The sequence below is a fragment of the Strongylocentrotus purpuratus genome, unplaced genomic scaffold (assembly GCF_000002235.5).
Source record: "Strongylocentrotus purpuratus isolate Spur 01 unplaced genomic scaffold, Spur_5.0 spur5_scaffold_1, whole genome shotgun sequence".
In the NCBI taxonomy this organism is placed as follows: domain Eukaryota; kingdom Metazoa; phylum Echinodermata; class Echinoidea; order Camarodonta; family Strongylocentrotidae; genus Strongylocentrotus; species Strongylocentrotus purpuratus.
Window position 1 is genome coordinate 52,135,667 of NW_022145594.1, and position 26,433 is coordinate 52,162,099.

Below are 26,433 nucleotides of genomic sequence, written 5' to 3' on the forward strand. Positions count from 1 at the left end.
GAAAATGTAAACCCTTTACGAAATTATAGCTTCCTTCGGCGGTTCAAAAATGGTTATATTACACACCCTATCAGTCAATATCTGTTTAATAGTTGTCATCATCTTCCCTGTATCCCCTCGCCGATGAAGTCGGAGGGGATATAGTAACGCTGCTGTCCGTCCTTCCGTCCTTCCTTCCGTGCGTCCGTAACAAATTTGGTTTCCGATCGATAACTTCAGTAATGTTTAATGGATTTTAATGAAATTTGATATGAAGGTAAATGATATCAAAATACAGGCTAAGTTCGATATTGGAGTACGTAGGTCAAAGGTCAAAGTTCATAGCTCATTAAATATGCGAATCTGGTTTCCATTCGATAACTTGAGTAATGTTTGACAAATTTTAATGAAATTTAATATGAATGTACATGGTACCAAAACACAGCCTTATTTCAATTTCTGAGTATGTAATTCAAAGGTCATAGCTCATTAAATATGCGAATCTGGCTTCCGATCCATAACTTTAGTATTTTTTACAAATGTAATGCTTCCTGGGAGAAATTTCAATTATTTAAACATATTTGTGGCTTACACCCAGTAAATAAGAACGATTGATCGATCTGTATTGAAAAACAAGTCAGAAAAATTCTTGAAACCAGCGGGACTTGAAGTAGTAGATGCAGGTTCAAGTCACGCTGGTTCCAAGATGTTTTCTGACTTGTTTTTCAATACAGATCGATCAATCGATCTTATTTACTAGGTGTAAGCCACAAATATGTTAAAATAACTTTAGTATTGTTTGACGGATTTTAATGAAATTTGATATGAAGGTTCATTGTATCAAACACAGCCAAGTTCGATTTCGGAGTATGTAGGTCAAAGGTCATAGCTCATTAAATATGCGAATCTGGTTTCCATTCGATAACTTGAATAATGTTTGACTAATTTTAATGAAATTTAATATGAAGGTACATGGTATAAAAATACATGTACAGCCTAAGTTTGATTTCCAAGTACCGGTATGTAGGTCAAAGGTGAAAGGCCATAGCTCATTAAATATGCAAAAACACCTAATTATATATGTGAAAATGTGGTTAACTTCCTTGCCTAGTAATATAATAGTATAGTCCAATGGAAGTAACTTGTTTTGATGTATATATGCCATTTGTACCCTGCGAGGGGATGCTATACTTTGCGTTGACTTGTTACAAGTGCAATGGCATGGCAGTTTTGGAATAGCGAAAATATATTTGATATGATAATATACTGCTTATTTTATATCATAAAGGGTTTACATTCTCATTTAGCGCGCAGCTCTGCATGGGGAAAAATATGATCAAGAGTGAAAATATAACTCTTGTGTGGTCGTGAAATGTTAAATTATACATCCTACAAGTCGATACATACTATATTACATAGCCTTCATAACATGTTGTTAAATAACATCAAGGATAATTGTGATCTAATGCCTTGTTTGTTTCTCAAGCTGTTGGTAAGAGGTTATCCCACTCTATAATCAAATCGTCATCCTTACTTATATTAATTTTAAAAAAATCATAGATGTTACGTACATTCAAAATGACAAAAGGCAGAGTCACAAATTTTGATTAGAAATATAATTACAAATACAATAGAATAAAAAAATCAGTAAAATAAAAGTGATACCAAGATCAATTAAGTAACAATAAATTAATAACATAATAAAAATGTATTTAACGTCAACAAAAAGATAGGGATTATAACAAGTTTGACTAGTAATACAGAAAATTTAGGGTTCCAAGTTACCTTACCTGTTTATGTTTTAATGAAAGTGATTCGATTAGTATTATAAAATGATATGGTAATTCATGTTATTGTGATTGAGGGTGGTTCATTTTAAAGGAAAATAGCTTCTTACCTTAATGCTAATAAGTTTTTTTATAAGTTTACTTCACACAATTCTCTTTCTATAAATACCAGTTTCTTTTCTCTATACTGTCTGTCCTGGATATTTAATTTCTTACTATATTTTGCTTGAGAATTTATGTTTTGCCATTTTTTCTTTGTCGTTTTTCTTTGTCGTTTGTTAATGTATATTGTTATTTATTGTATTGTTTTACTGTATCATTTCTGGTCCCCATGGAAGACCAGCGGTATCATAATGATACCGCTGAATATGGGCTATCCAGCCGTTTATTTTATCTTGTTATTCATTATTCTATTTGTTATTATATTACTGAATGCATGATGTCTTTTATACGGAAATAAAACAAACAAACAAATGCTAATAATGATTCTATGAAAACAGTATTATTTCTCATAGTAAATTGAAATGTCCACCAAAAAGTCCACTAAAATTCTACTCGGTCATAATGCGAAATGGCGAAAGGAATTGGGCCATACTATCATTAACATGGGCAAATATCAATTTTTGTTTACACGTGATAATAAATTTATGTATTTTCCAATATCACTTTTCCATACAGATACATACGCCATGGTGCACTATCGGTCGCCTTCACTGGGAAAGATAGAAGGTCAGTTTTCACTTCTATCATGAAAAGTTTAAAGGAAGTAATAAAAGTTGTCAATTTCGCATTAATTTTTTGTTTTAGAGCGAGGAATGGGCTTTACACTTTAATAAACCTCTTTCTAAAGAATATGTACCATTGCAAAGCTCATCAAATTGAGATACTGCGCATCGCGCATATAGGGGTGTGAAGATGTTTTCGTACCTATTCCTTAATGGCTTATGTAGAGTTCATGTTCTTATAAGCTGGTTGTATTAGCATCGAGAGAATGAGTTTTCGCGCTTCCATAAAAGTTATTATGACAGTGCTTTTAAACATTTAATGTATAGCAAGCACGGAAGTAACGCGGTCAGACTGCTTTTACATCAGCCTTGTTCATCAGCCTTCTTCATCAGTGCCACGTCTGGCCAATTCAAAATACAAATACGGCACCCAATCACCACCTAAGAACCACGTAGCTTTCGTAGCCTCCTTCTCCTTATATATATCTTCTTGAATCTATTTGTTGTAAACAATTGGTTAATTTCTCTACACATGTACACGCGGTCACACCCTTGACCTCATATGATATGTCGTCAGTCTGATGATATCGTATTTGGGTCACCATGCATGGCCACATAGTTCTTTATTATCTGATCACATTCCAGTCATGTGTTTTCTTGTAAACCTCCATTGCCTTCTAAACTGATATCATTTTGAAAGCTGTCTGCTATTGATGTGAATAGATTAAAGTTAGACATCGCTGAAAGTGAGCTCTGTATGCACACACCTAGTGTCCTCACTGAACTAGCTTTGTTGTATGATACTAGGCTTAAAATAGAGAAACCAAGAAGTTACCGGCAATGGAGAACTAGCTAGCGAGAGCCGTCTGAGCGAGATTCGAAGCCGACTCATAAACTCAGCGGGTGTTCGCAAGATGATTTACGACAGCTGTTTCGGGTTCGCTCTAGGTATTGCACAGTGTGAGCATGCGCAGTTGCTACTTTCGTATTTGCTTTCTTACTATTTTGACAATTGTAAACAATGACTGAAAGCACCGATCCCGAGTACGACTTCAATTTAAATGACAAGTTATCTTTGTTATCTGAAATCGGTGAATTGAAACTCTTTCCTGATGATTCGAAAATCGGAATTCATAATGAGTTTGTTGAAGTATTATTACAATTAAGACTAGATCTATTAAAAGGAAGCACAAACGTTTGAGTAATGACTTCGTTTTTGGTCCCGTACATTGCATTCTGTGTCGGTTTTGCAATATTTTGAGGAAATAGCCTTGCGCGATTATATGAGTGGGTTTCAAAGATAAAAACATGCTCTTTCGAATGAAATACAATCTAAATTCCGCAAATGATCGGAACATATTTATAACAAATCATGAAATTAGTACTAAAATTTAATATGGAGTCATAAAAAGTATCATAACTAGCCCATTTCTGGGTAGATTTTGACAAAAAATACATCGTTGGAATCAGAAAAACAAATGGAATACACCAGTTTACAGTTGTGTTCGCCATTTTAAACAAAGCCAATGACCTAGAGCAGGCGCGGATCCAGGATTTCTTAGGGGAGGGGGCCCAACTTTTTTTTTTTTTGCTCCCGAAAATTTGAAAATCGCGCCGGCAGAAAAGTCGCTCAGTGTGGGGGGGGGGGGGGGGGGGGGGGGGGGGGGGGGGGGGGGGGTAGTGAGCACATTTTTTTTTTTTTGATCCTCAAAAAAATTTCAATTTGCACCCCCCCCCCCCTTGAGCGCCAGGGTGGGGGGGGGGCCCAACCCCCCAAAAAGGTAAAAATCATGTGATTTTACATGATTTTTTTCTCAAGGGGGGGGGGGGGGGGGCCCGGGCCCCCCCCCCCCCTGGATCCGCCACTGACCTAGAGGTCATGTATTTATGCGTAAATTAAGATTGCGCCCATGCAAATTATGATGATATCACTGCCTACGCGCTGCGTTGTGCGCGCAAATCATAATTTGCATGGCCGCAATCTTAATTTACGCATAAATACCACTCGTCAAAGGTTATTGGCCCCGATTCCGGGGCCAATGACCCGAGGTCAACTGTCTGCGCATGCGCACTGATACAACTGTAAACTGGTGTATTCAATAACAACAACTGCGCATGCTCATGAATAGTAGGTCGGGACTGCGCATGCCCAGTTGCTTTGTTCGTTTGCGAATCTTTACTCCACTCAATGTGAATGGGTTTGGACGGCGGCTTGGAAGCTTGTACATCAGAGAGCGGCCTAGCTGTCGCCTTTGGGCAAATTCCGGCGAGCGGCACTCTGATGTCGGTCGTTATCTCGAGTGTTACGTATTACTTCTGGTTGTAAAATTGCTGGCTGTAACTCCATTGCTGGTAACTTCTTGGCGAAACATGCTCCTGTTGTTACTAAACAGGTAGTTCTACGTCCCAGTACCGTGTTATACAGAAAAAAGGAAAAAGAGAAAGGCTGAAAAGCGTAGGTTGAAAACTAGGGCCGATAGTGATTGGGACAACTATAAGTCTGTTCGAAATGCAACATTGAAACTTTTGAACAATTGAGCTCATAGAAAATATCACAGAGATCTGTTCATGGAAAATAAGAATAATCAAAACAATTAAGTTATTCAGTGTTGTTAAGTCTCTATTGAACATGTTTAATAAACAACCTCTGATACCTTGTAGTACTGTTAAGTTTGTGAATGACCTAGCCACTAGGTGATTATTTTTGTGACAAAGTCATGAAAATCCACAAGAATATTGAAACAAGATTAGATGCAATGAATGAACCCAGGACTTATTCTCCATTAGCAACTTACCATGATGTCGATGTTTTGAGCAATTTCAAATCTCTTTCTGAGCACCAAGTAAAAAACAAACTTACACTTAACCTCAGTAAGAAGTCATGCTCATTAGATCCTATGCCCATGAAACTTCTACAATGTATCGACTTATTAATTCCTGTGTTCACATCATTGATTAATCTTTCTCTCTCACCTGGTCATTTTCCCATACAATGGAAAAATGCCCTCATCACACCTTTATTGGAAAAACCTGGTCTTGACGCAGATTTTAAGAACTTAAGACCTATCAGCAATCTGAAATACATGTCGAGTCAGTTGAAGGTGCTGCCACCCTACAAGTCATGGATCACCTCAATAACAACTCACTTTTGCCATGTACTCAGTCAGCATATAGACAATTCCATAGTACTGAAACTGCACTGCTAAGAATAAAGAGTGATCTTTTGAAGGCGATGGATTCTCAGAAAATCACTCTTTTACTTTTATTAGATCTATAAGTATAGTGTATTCGACACCATAGATCATTCTTGCTTATCAGAAACTTTAAAGACCTGTTTCAGCATAGATGGTGTTGTTCTTGAATGGATAGAGTCGTATTTGGCGAATAGATATCAAAAGATGCTGCTTGTATTAAAGTGTCGGCTTGCATGGTGATGTAGATATACAGTAGGCTTGCGGGTGCACCATGTGAGAGAGAAGGGAGGATTGAGCAGTCCTGAAAAGGATTCTCGTACAATTAACCTCCCGAACAAAACGCCTAAAACCAACTTATTATGGTATACTTCCCCTTTAATGAATGGGGAGGGGGGGGGGGGTAATTTCCCTAGGGTGTAATTTTTAGGGACATATGGAGGAAGTTGACCACATCACAGTGTTGAGTGCAGGGGTCACGGGCACATAGAACTGTAAAATACGTAGAACGCTCATCCCCATTCACAATGCACAGATCAACGTGTGGCCGATGAACATGCTTGGAGATATGCTTTACTGCACACATCGCCATTCTGATTAGTCCTCGATCTTTTCAGTTCACAAATTTAAAGAATTCCAGCCTGGCCTGTCGTTGAGAAAAAAGCGGTGAAAAAACAGAGGACTAACGAAGATGGCGGATACCCTAATGCTGGAAAGAAACGCACATTTTTGAAAACTTCACCTTTTCATGCAAACAAATTTGTTTCCATAATAATAATAATAATAATAATACATATGATTTATAAGGCGCCAAATCCACTTGACAGTCAAATGCTCAAGGCGCAGCTTGTGCAAAAGATGAAATACATACATGATACATTTATACAAAGTGCGATAGGAAAGGTACAGACATGAAAGATAATGGTAATCAATTATAAGCTAAATTAAACAGATATTTCTTAAGACTGTTTTTTTTTTTTGGGGGGGGGGGGAATAATTGTCCTGGGGGGGGGGGGGGTTATTGTCCTCGGGAGTGGTTGTTCTTGGTGGGGGGGAGATTTTCTGGGCGGTGATTGTCCAAGGTGGTAATTGTCCTGATACGACCTTTAAGTGGCTTTAACATATTTCAGTATAATGTTCATATAGGTTTTGTACACACAAAAAAATATCTGCCAAACTATTCATTATACCTAAAAATACTGGTGGGCCTTTAACAAAATAAAATGTGGGTACTTTGGGCTCCGATTTTAAAAAATCAGTCGGTGGCATCATTTTAAGCATTAAGTTTTACTTCGAATCCGTATTCAAATAAAGGTTAACACCATTTCCCTGTTAAAGTTGGAGCCGTCTACATATACTTGAATAACATAGGAGGAACTATGTCGCTCGATCGCCTTAATTGTATTATAGCTCCACAGTAGATATTTGGAATTTACAATGTGTCAGAGAACTTGAGAGAAGCATTGTCAATTTGAGAGTTAGTAATTCAATAGTTGCATATGAGAAGCATGTGCACATTAAGTTTATATGCATGTAAAGTGCATCACTAATGTAGTCTATTATGATGAAGTTGGTTCTCATTTTCTAATTCAAGCAAATGCATTAATTTGCACGCATTTGCAAATTATCTGTTTAAAATAAGTAACTACTGAAGAAACAAATAAAGACAAGTGCTATTTATTTATCTTGTCACTCAACCATTTTAACAAATGTCAATGAACAAGATTAATGGTTACAGTATATACTGTCCTTAATGGTTACTTTCACCCATATATAGTTTACACAGTCTTATTGACAAAGAAAATTATCCTTTAAACTCTTTTTTCTCTTGATGGAGGTGTAGTGTATATAGTGGTTCATTCACTGGACTCTCAATCCAAGGGTAATGGTTCGAATCCCACCCTGACACCCCCCCCCCACTCCGAGAACGGACGGACCCCATGCGTGTTACCAAAATGTCCTTTTCGTAACAAAAGAAAAAGGTCGACCCGTATTGACTTTACACACCAGACTTTTGCTGAAAAGGGGGGGGGGGGGGGGTGCTGAAAAAGGCTTGTACATAAAAGAAAAAGGTAGACCCTTATTGACTTTACACACCGGACTTTTGCTGAAAAGGGGGGGGGGGGGTCGCTTGGAACACGAATATGCGTACCCTAAATAACACTGAGTGGGGGGGCCGGGCCTGACACTAACATCCTTTTGGCAAGACATTAATCCAATTTTGCCACTCTCCATCAAGGTTTAAATGGGTACCTGATAATGCCAGAGCTAAGACCGTGGTAATAATGTTGGAGCTTCAGACGCGTCACGATGTGACAGACATGTGCGCTTTATAAGAAGCCACCATTATTATCATTATTGATCACTTTCATTTTACATAAATTTGCATCAAATAACCTGAATGATAGCATCTTTTAAAATTTACATAGTATTAATTTTCAATAAAAGTTGGAATGAGAGGGTTATATTGATTGTTATATTTGTAAAAATACAATATCTTCAGTTCCTATAAATTTGCATAATCAAGCCTCAGTATCGGGAAAGTGTGCATGTGTTATGCTTGGCAACATTCCTATTTAAATTTAGCACCGAAAATACCCCAGTGCTCACCCAAAGACAAATTACATAAATTTGCATGAATGAGCCAATTTAATCAAATTTGTTAAAATATTAATGTGATTTATTATCTAGCTTTCGGACATCGCATTATAGGGCTAGGAGGGTAATATTGAATATTATATAACATTGCAATATTTCATTTGGTAAACAATGGCGTAATTATAAGCCTTAATCGTGAAAACGCATGAGTTTTACGCGTGGCAACATTTGTATTTGAATTCAACACCTCGAAATTACCCTATAGCTGGTACCCAAATTTTGTTGTAGGTGGGACGAAGAGGTGCATGTGCCATGGAGCCCTAGCTTCTCTCCATGTGGTCCTACGTGGCTCTCACGTCAGGCTTAAAAATGAAATTCATCCTACTTTCTTTTTTTTCCTTGTAATGAACCTATTTCATTATTTCACTTTGACTTTTTAAAGCTTTTAATGAAATAGACACTGATGCATATCTTTAACACTGTTCGTAAGATATATAATTGTTGTTGTTGTTGTTTTTCACAGGAAAGATATCCTACTATGAATTGTGGTGTCTAGTGAAAAAAATGGATGAGTCTGATTTGGCAAAGCTGCCAAATGCAATCATCGACCTCGGCATTACTGGCGTTGAAAAACAGTTAACGCAAGATAGGGCCTATAGCTTACTTTGTGACTGGAAAGAAACTAACAATCATGAAAATGAAGCACTCCCACTGATGAGAGCTTTAACTAAATGTGGAATTCGCAATCCATGGAACTGTTATAACGGTAAGTTTCGTTTTCTTCTACAGTGAACAAAATATAAAATGTGTACGTGAAGTATTATATCATTAAAAGAGAGAGAATTTTTTTTTACATTGGATTGTATCGTATTGTCAGAAATGTTGCACTGCAACATCCAGTTGACAAATTCATGATCTTCCAATAGTTGAATATACAATGAGCTGCTTTAAATATATGAAGCTTCTCAAAACAAGTGTATGCATAACAAATATAAAATATTATTTTTTTAAATTAAGGCAATCTAACCTTTGGAGCAAAGACGTAAATCAATGATCATGAATTTTGTCCTTATTACACTGAAGTACGCCTGCAAAACACACCAGCAATGGTTTCTGAAGAACGACTGGATCACATTATACGGAGCATTAGTGAGGAAAGAGATCTTCATCGCTTTCTTCTTGAACTCATCCCGGACCGAAATGTAACTTTGTCTAGATCGGCAGGAAAGAGAGGAAACATTGCAACTATTAAAGCCAAGAAGGATTTGGAAAGGTGGCATGGCGGAATGAAGACAGCAAACCAGAACTATCTGTTGAGTCTCGCTCTAGAAAGAGCTACATGCAAACAACTTGCCAGGACTTTCTTCCAGGGTAAGTGCTTTGTGAACTATAATTTCAAATTTGCGATATATTTCGGGAAAACATCTTCTGGCCCATTTTTACACATTTTTAGACTATATTTCATATTCATGAATTTATGATGGATTATGATCAATAAAAAATATATATCATACGAAAATTAATAATGGACAGCTGCAGTAGTTAAAAACTGTGTTTAATAAAATTATTAAACATGTTGAATGTTAGAAATTTTTCATATCATCCAATATTTGAGTCAACTTGAGAGAACAATATAAATACTTTTAGAAGATAGAGCATTCGATAAATGTTGTGATAACGCATTGCATCTATTGATAATCTCGAACTAAAATTAATTTGTCCTTTTAAAATGCGATTTGGAAACTAATTTGTCTTATACTGTATTTGAATAACTTATGACATAGCTAGGTTGGATCTAGGAGATGGGGTGAATGTTCATTTGCCCTCTTCTCATTTCCTCTCTTTATACATTTGTTATCCTTTCTTTACCAAAAGAGGAACATGTGCCTCCATCTCCGTATTGTAGCCACAACTGTAGGCAGCAACACTTTGTACAATATTAAAAAGTTATTTTGTAAGAGCAATATGAATTAATTACGTTACAACATTTTTCCAAAATTTAATAGTTCCTGAAGATCTCCTGAAGGCGATATCCCCACAAGACGTAGAACTGTTCGTCTACAACTTGACAGGAAGACACTGCACGAGGCTTGCTAAAGCTGAATGCATCGCTGACAAGAATGGGATTAAAGCTGTAATCGATGATAACAATGAAGATCTTTTTGACACTCGTCGAATGATCAGTGCACGGCTTGCTGGAGATGAATGCAGCAACTACGAGAAAAGGTGCAGGCTTGATGATGCTATCATCGAAATTGGTCGCCATGACATGACAGGTATTGTATTATATTAATGTGAAAAAGGGCTATCAATTGGCGTCGCTGCAGTCATCGCAGAGTAGACTCATGGATTGCCTAAAGTTATAACTACGAGCGATAAATTTGAGTAGCGGGGTCCTCGATCACTCGATACTATGTGCTATGCAGGCGCAATAAACTTCGAGGTAACCCAAACTTGAAATTAAAAGGAATGCTCTCCGACTTAAAAAGTACCGGTAGTTAAAAAAAAATTCCGTCCGCTGTGAAGCTTGGTCATTGTTAGTGGATCTTTGTTTAAACTTTGAGGTTTCGCAAACTTAAAAATGTATATTATAACTACAAAGGTCCTGTGTTTTTTAAACATCACTTTATTGTTCAAACTTGCACAACAAAGGAGAACAATAGCCCAGGACAATTCCATTTTACTGGAAAATGCAGGGCATTAAAAGTACATACATGTAGATATACAGTGAATGTTATATAACATCAACAAATTCATTTCTGAATCAGCACTTGTCAGACCTCACTGATAACGAAATATCAAGATTTTCAAGGTACATGTGCGCATGCTCTTGTCTTTTCAATTGGAGGGCGGATATGTAGCTTGTACCTTTATTGAAAACTGTCGAATATCGTCATGAAATTATTTGGGGTCTGAGCGGCAAGTTTTATAGATCGATTTCATCAAACATTAATTGTATGCTTTTTGTTATTATTTGGGCAATTTTGTTGAAAAAATATATAATTTTTTTGTCATTCGGTTTGTTTCTGGATCATAAGGGAAGCTGCTCATGGTAATTGTTTAAGAATGTTAATTTCATTTTTTTTCTTCTATTTTTTGCGCAAATGCCTGTACATTTTTGCAAGTACCCTGTTTTTAACATCGGGCAAAAACGGTTCATGGTACTATTATCGGTGTTTCAGATTTTTTCAAGACAACGTCCTATCGAGTTGAAACAGGAAATGAAGTAGTAGGACCACACCCTGATGCAAAGGCGTTCAGTAAGTACATCGGTCAACTGTTTTTTATTTTTATTTTAGGGGTTATTCTAGGAAAGAACATTCTTCTTACAATTATGATTTCTTTCATATGTCATAATAATACGTGATATAGAAATCTGATATGTATGTGCTAAGCCGACATTTTCATCCACTAAAAAATAGTTGATTTCATCATTCATATTTTCACGCAGTGGTTTGTACCTCACACAAAGGTCTGACTAGATATGTTGCTGTAATATCAGCAAAGCGAAGAAGTGATAGCTAGCCCTTCGAAATACAGAGAAAATTACTTTTAAAAAAAAGAGAAGTGTTAATAGGATTTCTTCGTAACTTAAGAGAAACCCCACATGATTCCTGAATATTCTAACTCTTTGAAAGTCTTACCGGTAGATTCAAATAATGTCTGGCCCGCACTTTAACCATTCAAAGTCGATGATGCAATTTTTAAAACATTGTCTGATCTTACAGATAGCAGCAGTGTATTCGATGACGATCTGGCGGTCTTGCTGAAACATCTCCCATCAGATGCACTGCATTTGTTTTTTGAGAAGCTTGGCATCACAGTTGACGAGGAAAGTGACGATCTTGAAAAGAGGCTGCGTGATTGGAGGGACAAACAGATGAGTGATACTAAAGCATGTGTCCTGCAGGATCTTGTCTCGATTTACCAAGATGTGCTGAACGACAGTAAGTACAGTAATGGTAAATACTTGCAAAGATACATTTGTTATGATTGTGAATGATGGCAAAATCAGTTATCCAGCTAATCCTTCTCAACAGGGAATTCTCCTTTAACCCTTACTGTACTGGGCTATTTTGAGCACCCACTGACTGGGGGGGGCCTGGGAGGCCCCCCCCCTATGATCTCGGCCGTCGATTGTCCGATGAACACGAAAATTTGCATGTTTGTAGATATTTACGTAAGGAACAAGATGGTATAATTAGTTTTTTCCGAATATGCAAATTTTTGTCGTTAGCCTAATTAATTATGCAAAATGCGCTAATTTTATGCATTTTACAGAAAACGTGTCAAACTCCACTTTTTGAATGTTGAAACTCATTATTCATATGAAACTTCTTTTCTAACACAAAAAAGTTATTTTAATGTAATTAATAATGATAATTTATGCAAATTTTGATGGATTTTTAATTTTTTTTTTTTTTTTAATGACATGCGCATACTAATTGTTATGTAACGCCTTACAGGTATATCCGATTTTGACGAAAATGGTATCAAAATGTGCGTAAGACTTGAGGGAAAAAAGTCATGAAACGACAATTCAAAATTCCGAGCGGTTGCGGTGCAATCTCCGAAAATGTCGAGGGGGGGGGCCTCCCAGGCCCCCCCCCAGTACAGTAAGGGTTAAAAGAAAACAAATAATTACCATGTTACAGAAGTTTACGTTTCACTTATGGATTTTTTTTTCTTGTTCTAATTTAGTAATTTGAAATTCTTGCTTCAGACACTTCGCACCTACAGAGAAGTAAAACGGTATAACTGACATTTTAATAACGTGTTCCCCTATGTGGTTGTCATTTACATGTATTGTTTGCAGTAATCAAAGTTACAGATGGAGAACTGAAGAACTTGGTTGAAAACATCCCTAGTGAACTTGTGCAAGATCTCACTTCAAGGCTTGGCATAGATACAACAAACGAACGGAATAAATCGCTTCTACAATACCTGAAAGGTTGGAGGGATAATCATGAAATAGGGACATGCCGTGAGGCTCTGAGAAAAGCACTCCATGAATCGGGATTATCAGGTTTGTACTTCTCTTCCAGGATTGATAATGATAATAAAGTGAACCGGTAACATAGTTGAAGGTTGATGAAAAAACTGCGTAATTTTTGTATGAAATGTTACTTATTATATTCCTTCTGCTACTAACCCTCTAGCATGCAAAAAATCCTGAACAAATTCTCAAATCACAAAGATATTTATGGTTTTCTTTGAAGGTGTCACTGGTTAACACCTAACAGTAAATTCTCCCAACTGTTTTTCCATGAAAATAAGACATTAGACAGGATTTAAAAAATCTTCAACACTTAAATGACTGGAATGATTGAATTCGCATTTATTTCATTCTCGATTAAAAATTACATTGATACAAAAGGTACAAAATTATTCATGAACAAATTTAGAAATGAAATGGGGAACTACATAAATAAAGCCCTTAGGCCTTGTACACACATAGTTCCCAAAGCATTCAAAGCATAATGTAAAGCAAAGATTTAAAATAAGAAGAAAAAAAACGAACATTAAATAAAAAGAAACAAAAAACAAAAAACATATTACACAAGTATAAACATAAGATAAGTAACTTTACATATTTGATATAATAAACATAAGATAAGTAACTTTACATATTTGATATAAAGAAACTGCTTCAACTTTTTTTTGAAGGAATTAATTGACTTACAATCAGAAATATATTTAGGGATAGAGCCAATTCATAGCTTTAATGTTACGATTTACATTCACCTAACATGTAATTGAATTGTAATAATATAGTTGGGAGAATTAAGGAATCAATCAGATCAGTTTTTCCTAATTTTTATTGTTAATAATGGTCTGTTTTCACTCAAACTTTCAGATTATCTTTAATTTTACATCTAGCATTGAAGTCACTAACTTAATTAGCACCATTTTCTCTCATCTGAACAATGTTACCAAGTCCCTTTAAAGCTCAACACAATCATTATGATACATAATATTTGTAAGTGCCAATTATCCACGCAAATTTAAATACTCTAGACACCGGAAGGAGTATTGCTACCTTATAATTCCAAAATAAAATAGTTTTCAACATCTAAAACTTTGCATGACGAAACATAGCGATATTATAACTCCAAAAAAGAAATGCCTTTATTCTGAAGTGAAAAATCAAGCAACCAGGAATATTATTTCCTGAAGAAGTACAACTTTTTTTCACAAATTTCCAATGCATATCATTATCAACATGATTAAAGACTTCCTAATTTTGATAAACGTAAAAACTCTATTATTGGGCTAACACGTATTTCTCTTCTTTAAGGATGCATTGTCGGCCGGCTGCCTCCTCATCATGTATACCAGGCTGAGATGGTTCGTTTAGCATACAACATTCTATACAAAGATGTTGAACCATTGGCCACACTTCTCGGTATGGACACGAGCAGACGGAAGGAAGTTCAGAAAGCAGATAAGGGAACTGTTGGTCTTTTGATAGATCTATTGAATCAATATAAGGATGATGAAGTGTATCGGCGTCACGATTTCTGTGTTGCACTGGGGAATCTTGGATATCGGGATGCTGCTCAATTAACCTTCTTCGGTAAGAAAAAAGTTTTAAAAAACATGCATAAAGAATTTGATTTTAATTTAAATTAGTAAGGTTCACAATTTTCTAACTAACTCAATTGGATACATGCATTAAAAAACCCACCAACTGTTGTCATTACTTTAATCCTATCTAGCCTGGGCTTTTTAAAAACTGCATAGCCCTGGGGGGGGGGGGGGGGGGTTCTAAGGCCCCCCCCCCCCCCCCCTATGATCTCGGCCGTGAAACAGCGGATCGCCGTGAAAATTTGCATGCATGTCAAGTGAAGTGTATAGAATACTATGGTAATTTCAATTTTGTTTGAAAAATCCACTCTTTTTCATTTTTATGGTAATTTATGCAAATAAGGTAATAAAATTCACATTTTTACCCATAAATCATATATTCTTCATATTTAAACATTAATTTTTACTACATATATTCTTTAAACCATTTGGGGTAATAATACAACAATAAAAATTTGGAAGCGCCAGGTTGTTCCTTATGTTATCTATTGTTTTGATAATTCCTTAGTATTTCCTTGTTTTTTTAAACTCATGTATTTTATTAGGTGGTCTGTCGTTTTCGACAGATCACCTATTGTTTTCGTCAGAATTTTCTTTCTTTATTTATTTATTTATTATTATTATTATTTATTTTTATTTCTTCCCGTTTTTTGTTTATCGGTTAACTCAAGATCGGTTGTGTTAATTTCTTTTAATTTTTACACAGTCATAAGTCATTGTCATGAGACGTGACAGGAACATTTTCAAGGTCATCAATTTATCGTGACGTCATCCAGGCGCCATTTTGTGAAATCACGTTATCCATCATATCTTCATGATGGATCAGCAAAGATCATTCATATTCATATCACATATATTTCAGGTCAAGGGTCAACAGATCATGTCATCAAAGGTCACATAAAGGTCACGACGCGCGCGTACGTGCGCGTCAAAATTTAAAAATGCTCAAAATTACTTAACTATTGAAGGAGAGTACGAATCAGGTCATTTTAAGCATTTCAAAATTTTCCGTCCGTAAGTGTCAACGCGCGCGTTGCGCGCGCTCACAACGCGCGGAAAAGGTCAAATTCATTTTTTTTTACATGATTTAGATTTCTCTTACCGTAAATGACAATTTACATTAATTTCAGTCACTCTTGACCTTTTATAAGGCCGTGAGCGCGCGTCAAAGTTCAAAATCCGCGCGTACTGCTATGGGCAATATAATGCAAATTTGATCAAAAACATCCCATTTTAAAAATCAAAATAGCTCTTGAGATAGTCAATTGACCCCAACTTTTATATCATGGTTGGAATAAGTATGAGTTGGAGATATGATTTCATGTGTCATTTGACCCTCATTTAACTCATGACGTCATCATAATGGCCTCCGAACTCAAAATTTCAATTTGCATATTATGACGTCAGCATATTTTTGTAAAATTGATTGTATCTCTGTAAATATTGATTAATTTTCTTTCAAATTTTGATATGTTCTACCTGAGAATATTTTCTACAAATGTAGTCATCATGATATTTCATTTTGACAATGGCATCATGGCGTATTTTTGCGATTAAAGGAGGCATGTCAATTTTTCACATTTTGCGTGTATTCTCTATGGGACATGACTTTTTCTCAAAACTGGATTCTACATTCTCGTCTTTTGCGAGCAATATCTCCGTCGTTTTATCTTTGTTTACGCTGAGCTTTGAGTATGTTGTAGCTGAGAAAATAAGCTATCACAAGTGTGTCCTTTATTTTTCGATCAGATGCCGGGATCATGCTCATATTTCACTTACAAAGTGGGATTTGAGAATTCCATTTTCCGTTTACGTGTAATCTCTATGGGAAATGTTTTGGTATATCGGTAACGCACTTGACTTCCGACCTCGAGGTCCCTGGTTCGAGTCCGGGCGTCTCCAACAATTTTTTTCTTCACTTTTTTTTCATTTTGACCTTTCACTGTACAATCTCCTTTGAATTTTAAAACACGTAGTGTCGTATCTTATATGTCCATAAATACGAAAGTAATACTGCTAGAAGTATACGCCACTATGCTCGTTGCTAAGCTTACTTTATTCTGCCGGAGAGGGCAGTATTTCACTGTTTCATACAGACAAGTTTCTGATGGACATAGCAAATATCACATTACTACACCTCTCCCTTCTTTGAGATAGAGTTTCCTATAATGTTGGAGAAGGTGCATTAAGCCTGTTGAATACATACAGTATCGGCTGAATCGGTTTGGATCAAATCTAACAACCAAAATATATATGAGTGATTTGGCTATTTTCTTCTGAGAGTTGTTAGCACTTGTATTTGTGTAAAATCCTATACGTACGAGGTTAGTTATATTTGAGATCAACTGAATGCAAACACAACAATAAAAGGACTGCTGTCTTAAACCTGACATTACAAAATCCTTGTCGAAATCATGAACTGCAAAATACTAGACAAAGTCAAATAGAACTTTCATAACACTTACAACCTTGAAAACACCTTATTGAGGTCTGCTATAACACCAAACTGAAACAATAGAGTATTGTGCAACATTTGGCATTTCAACATCATTTGCAACAAAGTTGTGCATATATGTGTACTTGCACAGCATGACAATAAAATAAATGTTATTAACCAAAATAAATCATTTCTGTTCTTGTACTTTTTCTTTTGGAAACTAATGATGCAAAGAACAGTCCAAGTTAAAAATACATTGTACCACACAATATACAACAATAATGCTTTTGAACGAAATTACTAATAAACACATCATGTTTGTACTTTCAGTGTACAGTAATTTGACATACATACATGTACGTACATTTAAATCATTTTTTGTTTGTTTGTTTACAATATCTGTTTTGTTCGTGAAATATTAATCCTCTTTCCATCCTTCCTCTCTCCCTTTTCAATGAACAATAATGACAAACATATCAAAATAATCATCATCATTCGAACAGTATCTCTATATAAAAAAATAGACTGTTGCATTATTGAACTCACAACTGAAAATTGCTTGAAAAAAGAATTTAGGAAAAAAACATTCCGTATCAATCAGTGTGATGGAGTGGAACTGGTAGATGCGAAGCAGTATGAAAAGATTACCGGTAAAGACAAACATCAGAATGACAAAATGCATAAACAACCATTGGGGGGGGGGGGGGTCAAACTAGCTACTGAGATGAAGGCATTTCATCCAAAACATGCATGTAACCAAAACACTATGAGTACTGTCAAAAGGGAGGAACCGAAATATAGTTCTATGAGACATAGTCTGTCAAATATCGAGGCCGTCGCCGGGTACGAGAAGGGCGACTGGAGGGGGCAGGATGTCGGGAGTGAATGTTAGGGGCAGGGGGAACATCATAGTGATGTCCTGGAATGAGAATCCCTTCCTCGTCGCCAAATGTCGTATCTTATATGTCCATAAATACGAAAGTAAATACTGCTAGAAGTATACGCCATTAGGCTCGTTGCTAAGCTTACTTTATTCTGCCGGAGAGGGCAGTATTTCACTGTTTCGTACAGACAAGTTTCTGATGGATATACATAGCAAATATCACATTACTACACGTAGAATCGCAAATAATGTAATAAACAACCATATTTACTTTATTATTACCCTATTATCACTTGATCCATTACTTTTCGCCTGTAATCCCCATGGGAGATGACTTTTTCTCAAATCTGGATTCTACATTCCTGTCTTTTGCGAGCAATATCGCCGTTATTTCCGCCTGGTTTTTGTTGATTTTGGAGTATGTTGTAGCTGAGACTCTATGCTATCTAAATGTCCCCTCATCTTTTCAATCAGATGTCAGAATCACGCTCATGATCATCATCATGATCATCATGATCATGATCATCATCATGGTCTGATCATGATCATGATCATCAACATCATCATCATCATCATCATTAACATTATCATTATAATCATCATCATAATCATTACTATCAAGATCATCATCATCATCATCATCATTATGATCATTGTTTACATTTACATATCGTTAAAATTTCTCTCTTTTTCTATATGGGAGATGACTTTTTCTCAAATCTGGATTCTACATCCCTGTCTTTTGAGAGCAATATCGCCGTTATTTCCGCTTGTTTTTTAAAATATATTTGAGCATGTTGTAGCTGAGACTATATGCTATCTAAATGTCCCCTCATTTTTTCAATCAGATGTCAGGATCACGCTCATGATCATCATCATCAATATCATCATCATCGTGATGGTCTGATGATCATCAACATCATCATTAACATTATTATTATTATCATCATCTAACATTATCATTACCATCACCTTCATGTTCATTATCATCATGATCATCATTGTCTATGTCTATATAACTTCTCCCTTTCTCTATATAGTAAATATTCAAATCTATTTATGCTAGTAGAGTGCCTCGATTGCATCTCTTTCTCTTTCTCCTCTCTCTTGCTATGTTCCCCTTCTCCTCTCTTGTTCTGCCCCTCTCTCTTGCTTTGTTTCTGCATCCCCCTCTCTCTTTCTCTACTCTTCACCCTCTCCCTTCCTTCGTCTCACTCCTTCCTTGCCTCCCTCTTTCTCCCTTGCGATGTCTCGATCTATCTCTGCCCTTCTCTTTTGTTATACTCTCTCACCCTCTCCCTATTCCGCCTCTGACTCTCGTTCTCCCTCTATTATGTCTTCCAGTGTTCCCCAATCTTCTTTAACTTTTTCTTCTAACCTTTGTATTCTTGTTTCACCCCTACCATGTACTATAGAGAGAAACATGAAATAAAGTCTATTAGTAAACAGGTCTATTCATTGTTAAATTCATGTTCAAAGCACTAAACAAAGCTTATCAAACCAAAGTCAAAGCTAAATTGCATAGACCTATCTACATGCATGTAATGATTCTGCACCAAACTTAACATCACGCTATTTCCTTGGCGATCTAAAAAAGAACCGCAATGCAATATTACAAATGGTAATCACCTATCATCTTCAAACACATTTTAAAAGAAATAAATTTTAAAAACAGCATATCCAATTAAATTTGATATACCAAAATAAAAGCACATACTGAAAAGAGCAGCATTGTACAAATCTCTAAAAAGGGCATTTTAACATGTATATATATTCAACAGAAATGGAATACATATATAAAACAGGTACATAAACAAGATACCTACTGATTATATGAAAGGCCCCCTACATAGCAAGTGAGATATAAGTTCAGATAAACACAATAAAAATAAAACTAAAAAACAATGTACATTATGGATAATCCCTAACAGCCCTATATACCTCTTTGTTACAGCAAGCAAGACACTGCTATGTATAGTGAATGCAGTAGATATTGACAGTTGATCGTAAGGTACCACTATATATGGGGTAAATGTTGCAAATAAACTGACATTATAATCATAATCCAATATTGACTATTCACAAAACAAACTGGATATGTGACCTCTAATGACATAAAATTGTAGTGTACAAACATGTGCCATTGAACCCCAATCTTCTTTAACTTTTCCTTCTAACCTTTGTATTCTTGTTTCACCCCCTACCATGTACTATAGAGAGAAACATAAAATGAAGTACATTAGTAAACAGGTCTATTCATTGTTAACCAAAGTCAAAGCTAAATTGCATAGACCTATCTACATGCATGTAAATGACATTCTGCACCAAACTTAACATCACGCTATTTCCTTGGCGATCTAAAAAAGAACCGCAATGCAATGTTACAAATGGTAATCACCTATCATCTTCGAACACATTTTAAAAGAAATAAATTTTAAAAACAGCATATCCAATTAAATTTGATATACCAAAATAAAAGCACATACTGAAAAGAGCAGCATTGTACAAATCTCTGAAAAGGGCATTTTAACATGTATATATATTCAACAGAAATGGAATACATATATAAAACAGGTACATAAACAACATAAGTTCAGATAAACACAATAACAATAAAAACTAAAAAACAATGTACATTATGGATAATCCCTAACAGCCCTATATACCTCTTTGTTACAGCAAGCAAGACACTGCTATGTATAGTGAATGCAGTAGATATTGACAGTTGATCGTAAGATACCACTATATATGGGGTAAATGTTGCAAATAAACTGACATTATAATCATAATCCAATATTGACTATTCACGAAACAAACTGGATATGTGACCTCTAATGACATAAAATTGTAGTGTACAAACATGTGCCATTGAAAATCATAATCGTGTAATATATGACAATATAACAAATTACAGTGAATTGTCTTTCGCTGTACTACTAAGATCTGTTATCCTGATGTTAAAAAGAAGACAAACAGTAACTGTTATCAATGATATCCATCAGATTCTGTTTCATATATCAGCAACATCAACCAATATAAGAATTACGGTAATGCCAAGATAAGAAGAGTGACATGCATGTATAACTTCTTTTCCCCAAGGAGCATGCATAAGATCTATCTTTACAATATATCACTCAAAACACTGTGTGAATACAAGGATTTACAAACTTACAGAAAAATAAACGTGTTAAATCCCAAAATCTTGCAATGTATGTGCAAAGTTAAAACACAAATGTAATAAAATACATCATAAATGGCGCTTTGTTTCTGCATCCCCCTCTCTCTCTACTATTCACCCTCTCTCTTCCTCTGTCTCAAATAAGATACAACTATAAAGGAATGAGAGCGTAAAAGGAATTGAACAATCAGAAACAAAAACTATCATATAAAAATACATGTAGTTACATGGAAGTGCACACAAAATCCCAAAATATCTTGTGTGGAACAAAGGTATATGTTTACATTGTCATACCAGTAAAAATAAGACTAAAATCACACAGAAACATGGTATCAGAAAATAAATGTAAGAATCAGAGGTGGAAAAATGGACATGAACACACGTTAGTATGAATAAAGAAAAAAAAAGTATGCTGAGCCATACAGAGTGGCATTCAAAATGTCTTGGTCGAGATCGAGGCTACTTGTGCCACAATGCTCTTATGACAGAGCCGTAACCACTCCCCAAGGCCTAGTCTTCGTTGAACCAGGTATCACCGGAGGGCTGAAGTCCTGGGGTGATGTTACCGCTGTGTGTTGGACGATGAGGACAGCCTTCTGACTCGAGGGCGGTAGTTTGTTTGAACTGGTGAGCAAAGGGATATGGTGGTGCACGGTCATTGGTGACTAGGGTTGTAGATAGAAGTGAGCTTTGCAACGTTGCGCTTTGCAGTCATCTGAAGAAGTTATCTGAAGAAGTGAAGTTTAAAAAAATCATTTGAAGATTAGGAATATGAACAGTACTCAATTTTTCTTTCTTAAAAGTGTTAACCTTATTAATGAACGCATTTGACATTAAAAGTGTTCTGTCTATGCAACCCCAATGTAACATTTTCAAAGCAAAAAGATATGTCATAGAATTGCCAATTTACTCCAGGTGTGCCAATTTTGTGGGAATCAACAGTGTAGTGGCCGAGGTCAACCATCTATCCGGAGGAGCTTGAAATAACTCTGTACAGTAGGGTTAGGCTTTTTCAAACATTTTAGTTTGGCAATCTTTCCTTACCCTGTGAAGGTCCTGATACATTACATGTATATGCTGGTGTTCCATACTTCTGCCACAATGCTGTTTTGGTGACAGAGCCGTAAACACTCCCCAAGGCCTAGTCTTCGCTGAACCAGGTATCACCGGAGGGCTGAAGTCCTGGGGTGATGTTACCGCTGTGTGTTGGACGATGAGGACAGCCTTCTGACTCGAGGGCGGTAGTTTGTTTCAACTGGTGAGCAAAGGGATATGGTGGTGCACTGTCATTGGTGACTAGGGTTGTAGAAATGAGCTTTGCAACGTTGCGCTTTGCAGTCATCTGAAGAAGTTATCTGAAGTGAAATAAAAAAAATCATTTGAAGATTAGGAATATAAACAGTACTAAATGTTTCTTTTTTGAAAGTGTTAACATTACTAATGAACGCATTTGACATAAAAAGTATTCTGTCTATGCAACCCCAATGTAACATTTTCAAAGCAAAAAGATATGTCATAGAATTGCCAATTTACTCCAGGTGTGCCAATTTTGTGGGAATCACTAGTGTAGTGGCCGAGGTCAGCCATCTATCAGGAGGAGCTTGAAATAACTCTGTACAGTAGGGTTAGGCTTTTTCAAACATTTTAGTTTGGCAATCTTTCCTTACCCTGTAAAGGTCCCGATACATTACATGTATATGCTGGTGTTCCATACTTCTGCCACAATGCTGTTTTGGTGACAGAGCCGTAAACACTCCCCAAGGCATAGTCTTCGCTGAACCAGGTATCACCGGAGGGCTGAAGTCCTGGGGTGATGTTACCGCTGTGTGTTGGACGATGAGGACAGCCTTCTAAATCGAGGGCGGTAGTTTGTTTGAACTGGTGAGCAAAGGGGTATGGTGGTGCACGGTCATTGGTGACTAGGGTTGTAGAAGTGAGCTTTGCAACATTGCGCTTTGCAGTCATCTGAAGAAGTTATCTCAAGAAGTGAAATTTAAAAAAATCATTTGAAGATTAGGAATATGAACATTACTCAATTTTTCTTTCTTAAAAGTGTTAACCTTATTAATGAACGCATTTGACATAAAAAGTGTTCTGTCTATGCAACCCCAATGTAACATTTTCAAAGCAAAAAGATATGTCATAGAATTGCCAATTTACTCCAGGTGTGCCAATTTTGTGGGAATCAACAGTGTAGTGGCCGAGGTCAACCATCTATCCGGAGGAGCTTGAAATAACTCAGTACAGTAGGGTTAGGCTTTTTCAAACATTTTAGTTTGGCAATCTTTCCTTACCCTGTATATGCTGGTGTTCCTTACTTCTGCCATAATGCTGTTATGATGACAGAGCCGTAAACACTCCCCAAGGCCTAGTCTTTGCTGAACCAGGTATCACCGGAGGGCTGAAGTCCTTGGGTGATGTTACCGCTGTGTGTTGGATGATGAGGACAGCCTTCTGACTCGAGGGCGGTAGTTTGTTTGAACTGGTAAACAAAGGGATATGGTGGTGCACTGTCATTGGTGACTAGGGTTGTAGAAATGAGCTTTGCAATGTTGCGCTTTGCAGTCATCTGAAGAAGTTATATGAAGTGAAATAAAAAAAATCATTTGAAGATTAGGAATATGAACAGTACTGAATTTTTCTTTTTTAAAAGTGTTCACCTTCTTAATAAACGCATTTGACATAAAAAGTATTCTGTCTATGCAACCCTAATGTAACATTTTCAAAGCAAAAAGATATGTCATAGAATTGTCAATTTACTCCAGGTGTGCCAATTTTGTGGGAATCAATAGTGTAGTGGCCGAGGTCAGCCATCTATCAGGAGGAGCTTGAAATAACTCTGTACAGTAGGGTTAGGCTTTTTCAAACATTTTAGTTTAATCTTTCCTTACCCTGTGAAGGTCCTGATACATTACATGTATATGCTGGTGTTCCATACTTCTGCCACAATGCTGTTTTGGTGACAGAGCCGTAAACACTCCCCAAGGCATAGTCTTCGCTGAACCAGGTATCACCGGAGGGCTGAAGTCCTGGGGTGATGTTACCGCTGTGTGTTGGACGATGAGGACAGCCTTCTGACTCGAGGGCGGTAGTTTGTTTGAACTGGTGAGCAAAGGGGTATGGTGGTGCACTGTCATTGGTGACTAGGGTTGTAGAAATGAGCTTTGCAACGTTGCGCTTTGCAGTCATCTGAAGAAGTTATCTCAAGAAGTGAAATAAAAAAAATCATTTGAAGATTAGGAATATAAACAGTACTAAATGTTTCTTTTTTGAAAGTGTTCACATTATTAATGAACGCATTTGACATAAAAAGTATTCTGTCTATGCAACCCCAATGTAACATTTTCAAAGCAAAAAGATATGTCATAGAATTGCCAATTTACTCCAGGTGTGCCAATTTTGTGGGAATCACTAGTGTAGTGGCCGTGGTCAGCCATCTATCAGGAGGAGCTTGAAATAACTCTGTACAGTAGGGTTAGGCTTTTTCAAACATTTTAGTTTGGCAATCTTTCCTTACCCTGTAAAGGTCCCGATACATTACATGTATATGCTGGTGTTCCATACTTCTGCCACAATGCTGTTTTGGTGACAAAGCCGTAAACACTCCCCAAGGCCTAGTCTTTGCTGAACCAGGTATCACCGGAGGGCTGAAGTCCTGGGGTGATGTTACCGCTGTGTGTTGGACGATGAGGACAGCCTTCTGACTCGAGGGCGGTAGTTTGTTTGAACTGGTGAGCAAAGGGGTATGGTGGTGCACGGTCATTGGTGACTAGGGTTGTAGAAGTGAGCTTTGCAATGTTGCGCTTTGCAGTCATCTGAAGAAGTTATCTCAAGAAGTGAAATTTAAAAAAATCATTTGAAGATTAGGAATATGAACAGTACTCAATTTTTCTTTCTTAAAAGTGTTAACCTTATTAATGAACGCATTTGACATAAAAAGTGTTCTGTCTATGCAACCCCAATGTAACATTTTCAAAGCAAAAAGATATGTCATAGAATTGCCAATTTACTCCAGGTGTGCCAATTTTGTGGGAATCAACAGTGTAGTGGCCGAGGTCAACCATCTATCCGGAGGAGCTTGAAATAACTCAGTACAGTAGGGTTAGGCTTTTTCAAACATTTTAGTTTGGCAATCTTTCCTTACCCTGTATATGCTGGTGTTCCATACTTCTGCCACAATGCTGTTATGATGACAGAGCCGTAAACACTCCCCAAGGCCTAGTCTTTGCTGAACCAGGTATCACCGGAGGGCTGAAGTCCTTGGGTGATGTTACCGCTGTGTGTTGGATGATGAGGACAGCCTTCTGACTCGAGGGCGGTAGTTTGTTTCAACTGGTGAGCAAAGGGATATGGTGGTGCACTGTCATTGATGACTAGGGTTGTAGAAATGAGCTTTGCAACGTTGCGCTTTGCAGTCATCTGAAGCAGTTATCTGAAGTGAAATAAAAAAAATCATTTGAAGATTAGGAATATGAACAGCACTGAATTTTTCTTTTTTAAAAGTGTTAACCTTATTAATGAACGCATTTGACATAAAAAGTATTCTGTCTATGCAACCCCAATGTAACATTTTCAAAGCAAAAAGATATGTCATAGAATTGCCAAATTACTCCAGGTGTAAAGGGCCTCCTTCTTTTTTTTCAAAAAAAACAGGACGCTAAACATGTTTTATTTTTTATTTGGCCTTACAATAAATATCAAAATGCAATCTTAACAGCTTCATGGTAACTATAATATGTAGGGATGACCTCTGTTTCCAATAAATCTAGTCCCTTGCTGTACACATGATCTATCAATGTCCCCTTCTCAGTAGTACCATTAACAACATGCTGTTTGTAACCTTTATTACACATCAGCTTGTTTACCTGTGAAGAACCTTTAAACAAATCCTCATTAAAATCTCCCATCACAATACACCTAATGCTTCTTTTGTGTAATGCATCTAGCAAATTGTCTAATGATTCACAGAATGATTTGATACTATATGATGGAGGTCGATAAACAACTGAAATCACAACAGAAACTGGTTTGGTGACAAGAATTGCAATAAACTCTAAGTTGTCGACA

General features: G+C 36.5%; 1 protein-coding gene across 1 annotated transcript; it reads left to right on the plus strand.

Moving 5' to 3' along the window:
- The first annotated feature begins 9,270 nt into the window (after positions 1 to 9,270).
- LOC100889749 lies at positions 9,271 to 19,552 on the plus strand. The gene is made up of 7 exons (XM_030978935.1): positions 9,271 to 9,651; positions 10,287 to 10,556; positions 11,463 to 11,540; positions 12,009 to 12,227; positions 13,097 to 13,306; positions 14,579 to 14,857; positions 19,533 to 19,552. Exons 1-7 carry the CDS (start codon positions 9,387 to 9,389, stop codon positions 19,550 to 19,552), a joined length of 1,341 nt encoding a protein of 446 aa, XP_030834795.1. The 5' UTR covers positions 9,271 to 9,386.
- The last annotated feature ends 6,881 nt before the right edge of the window (positions 19,553 to 26,433 follow it).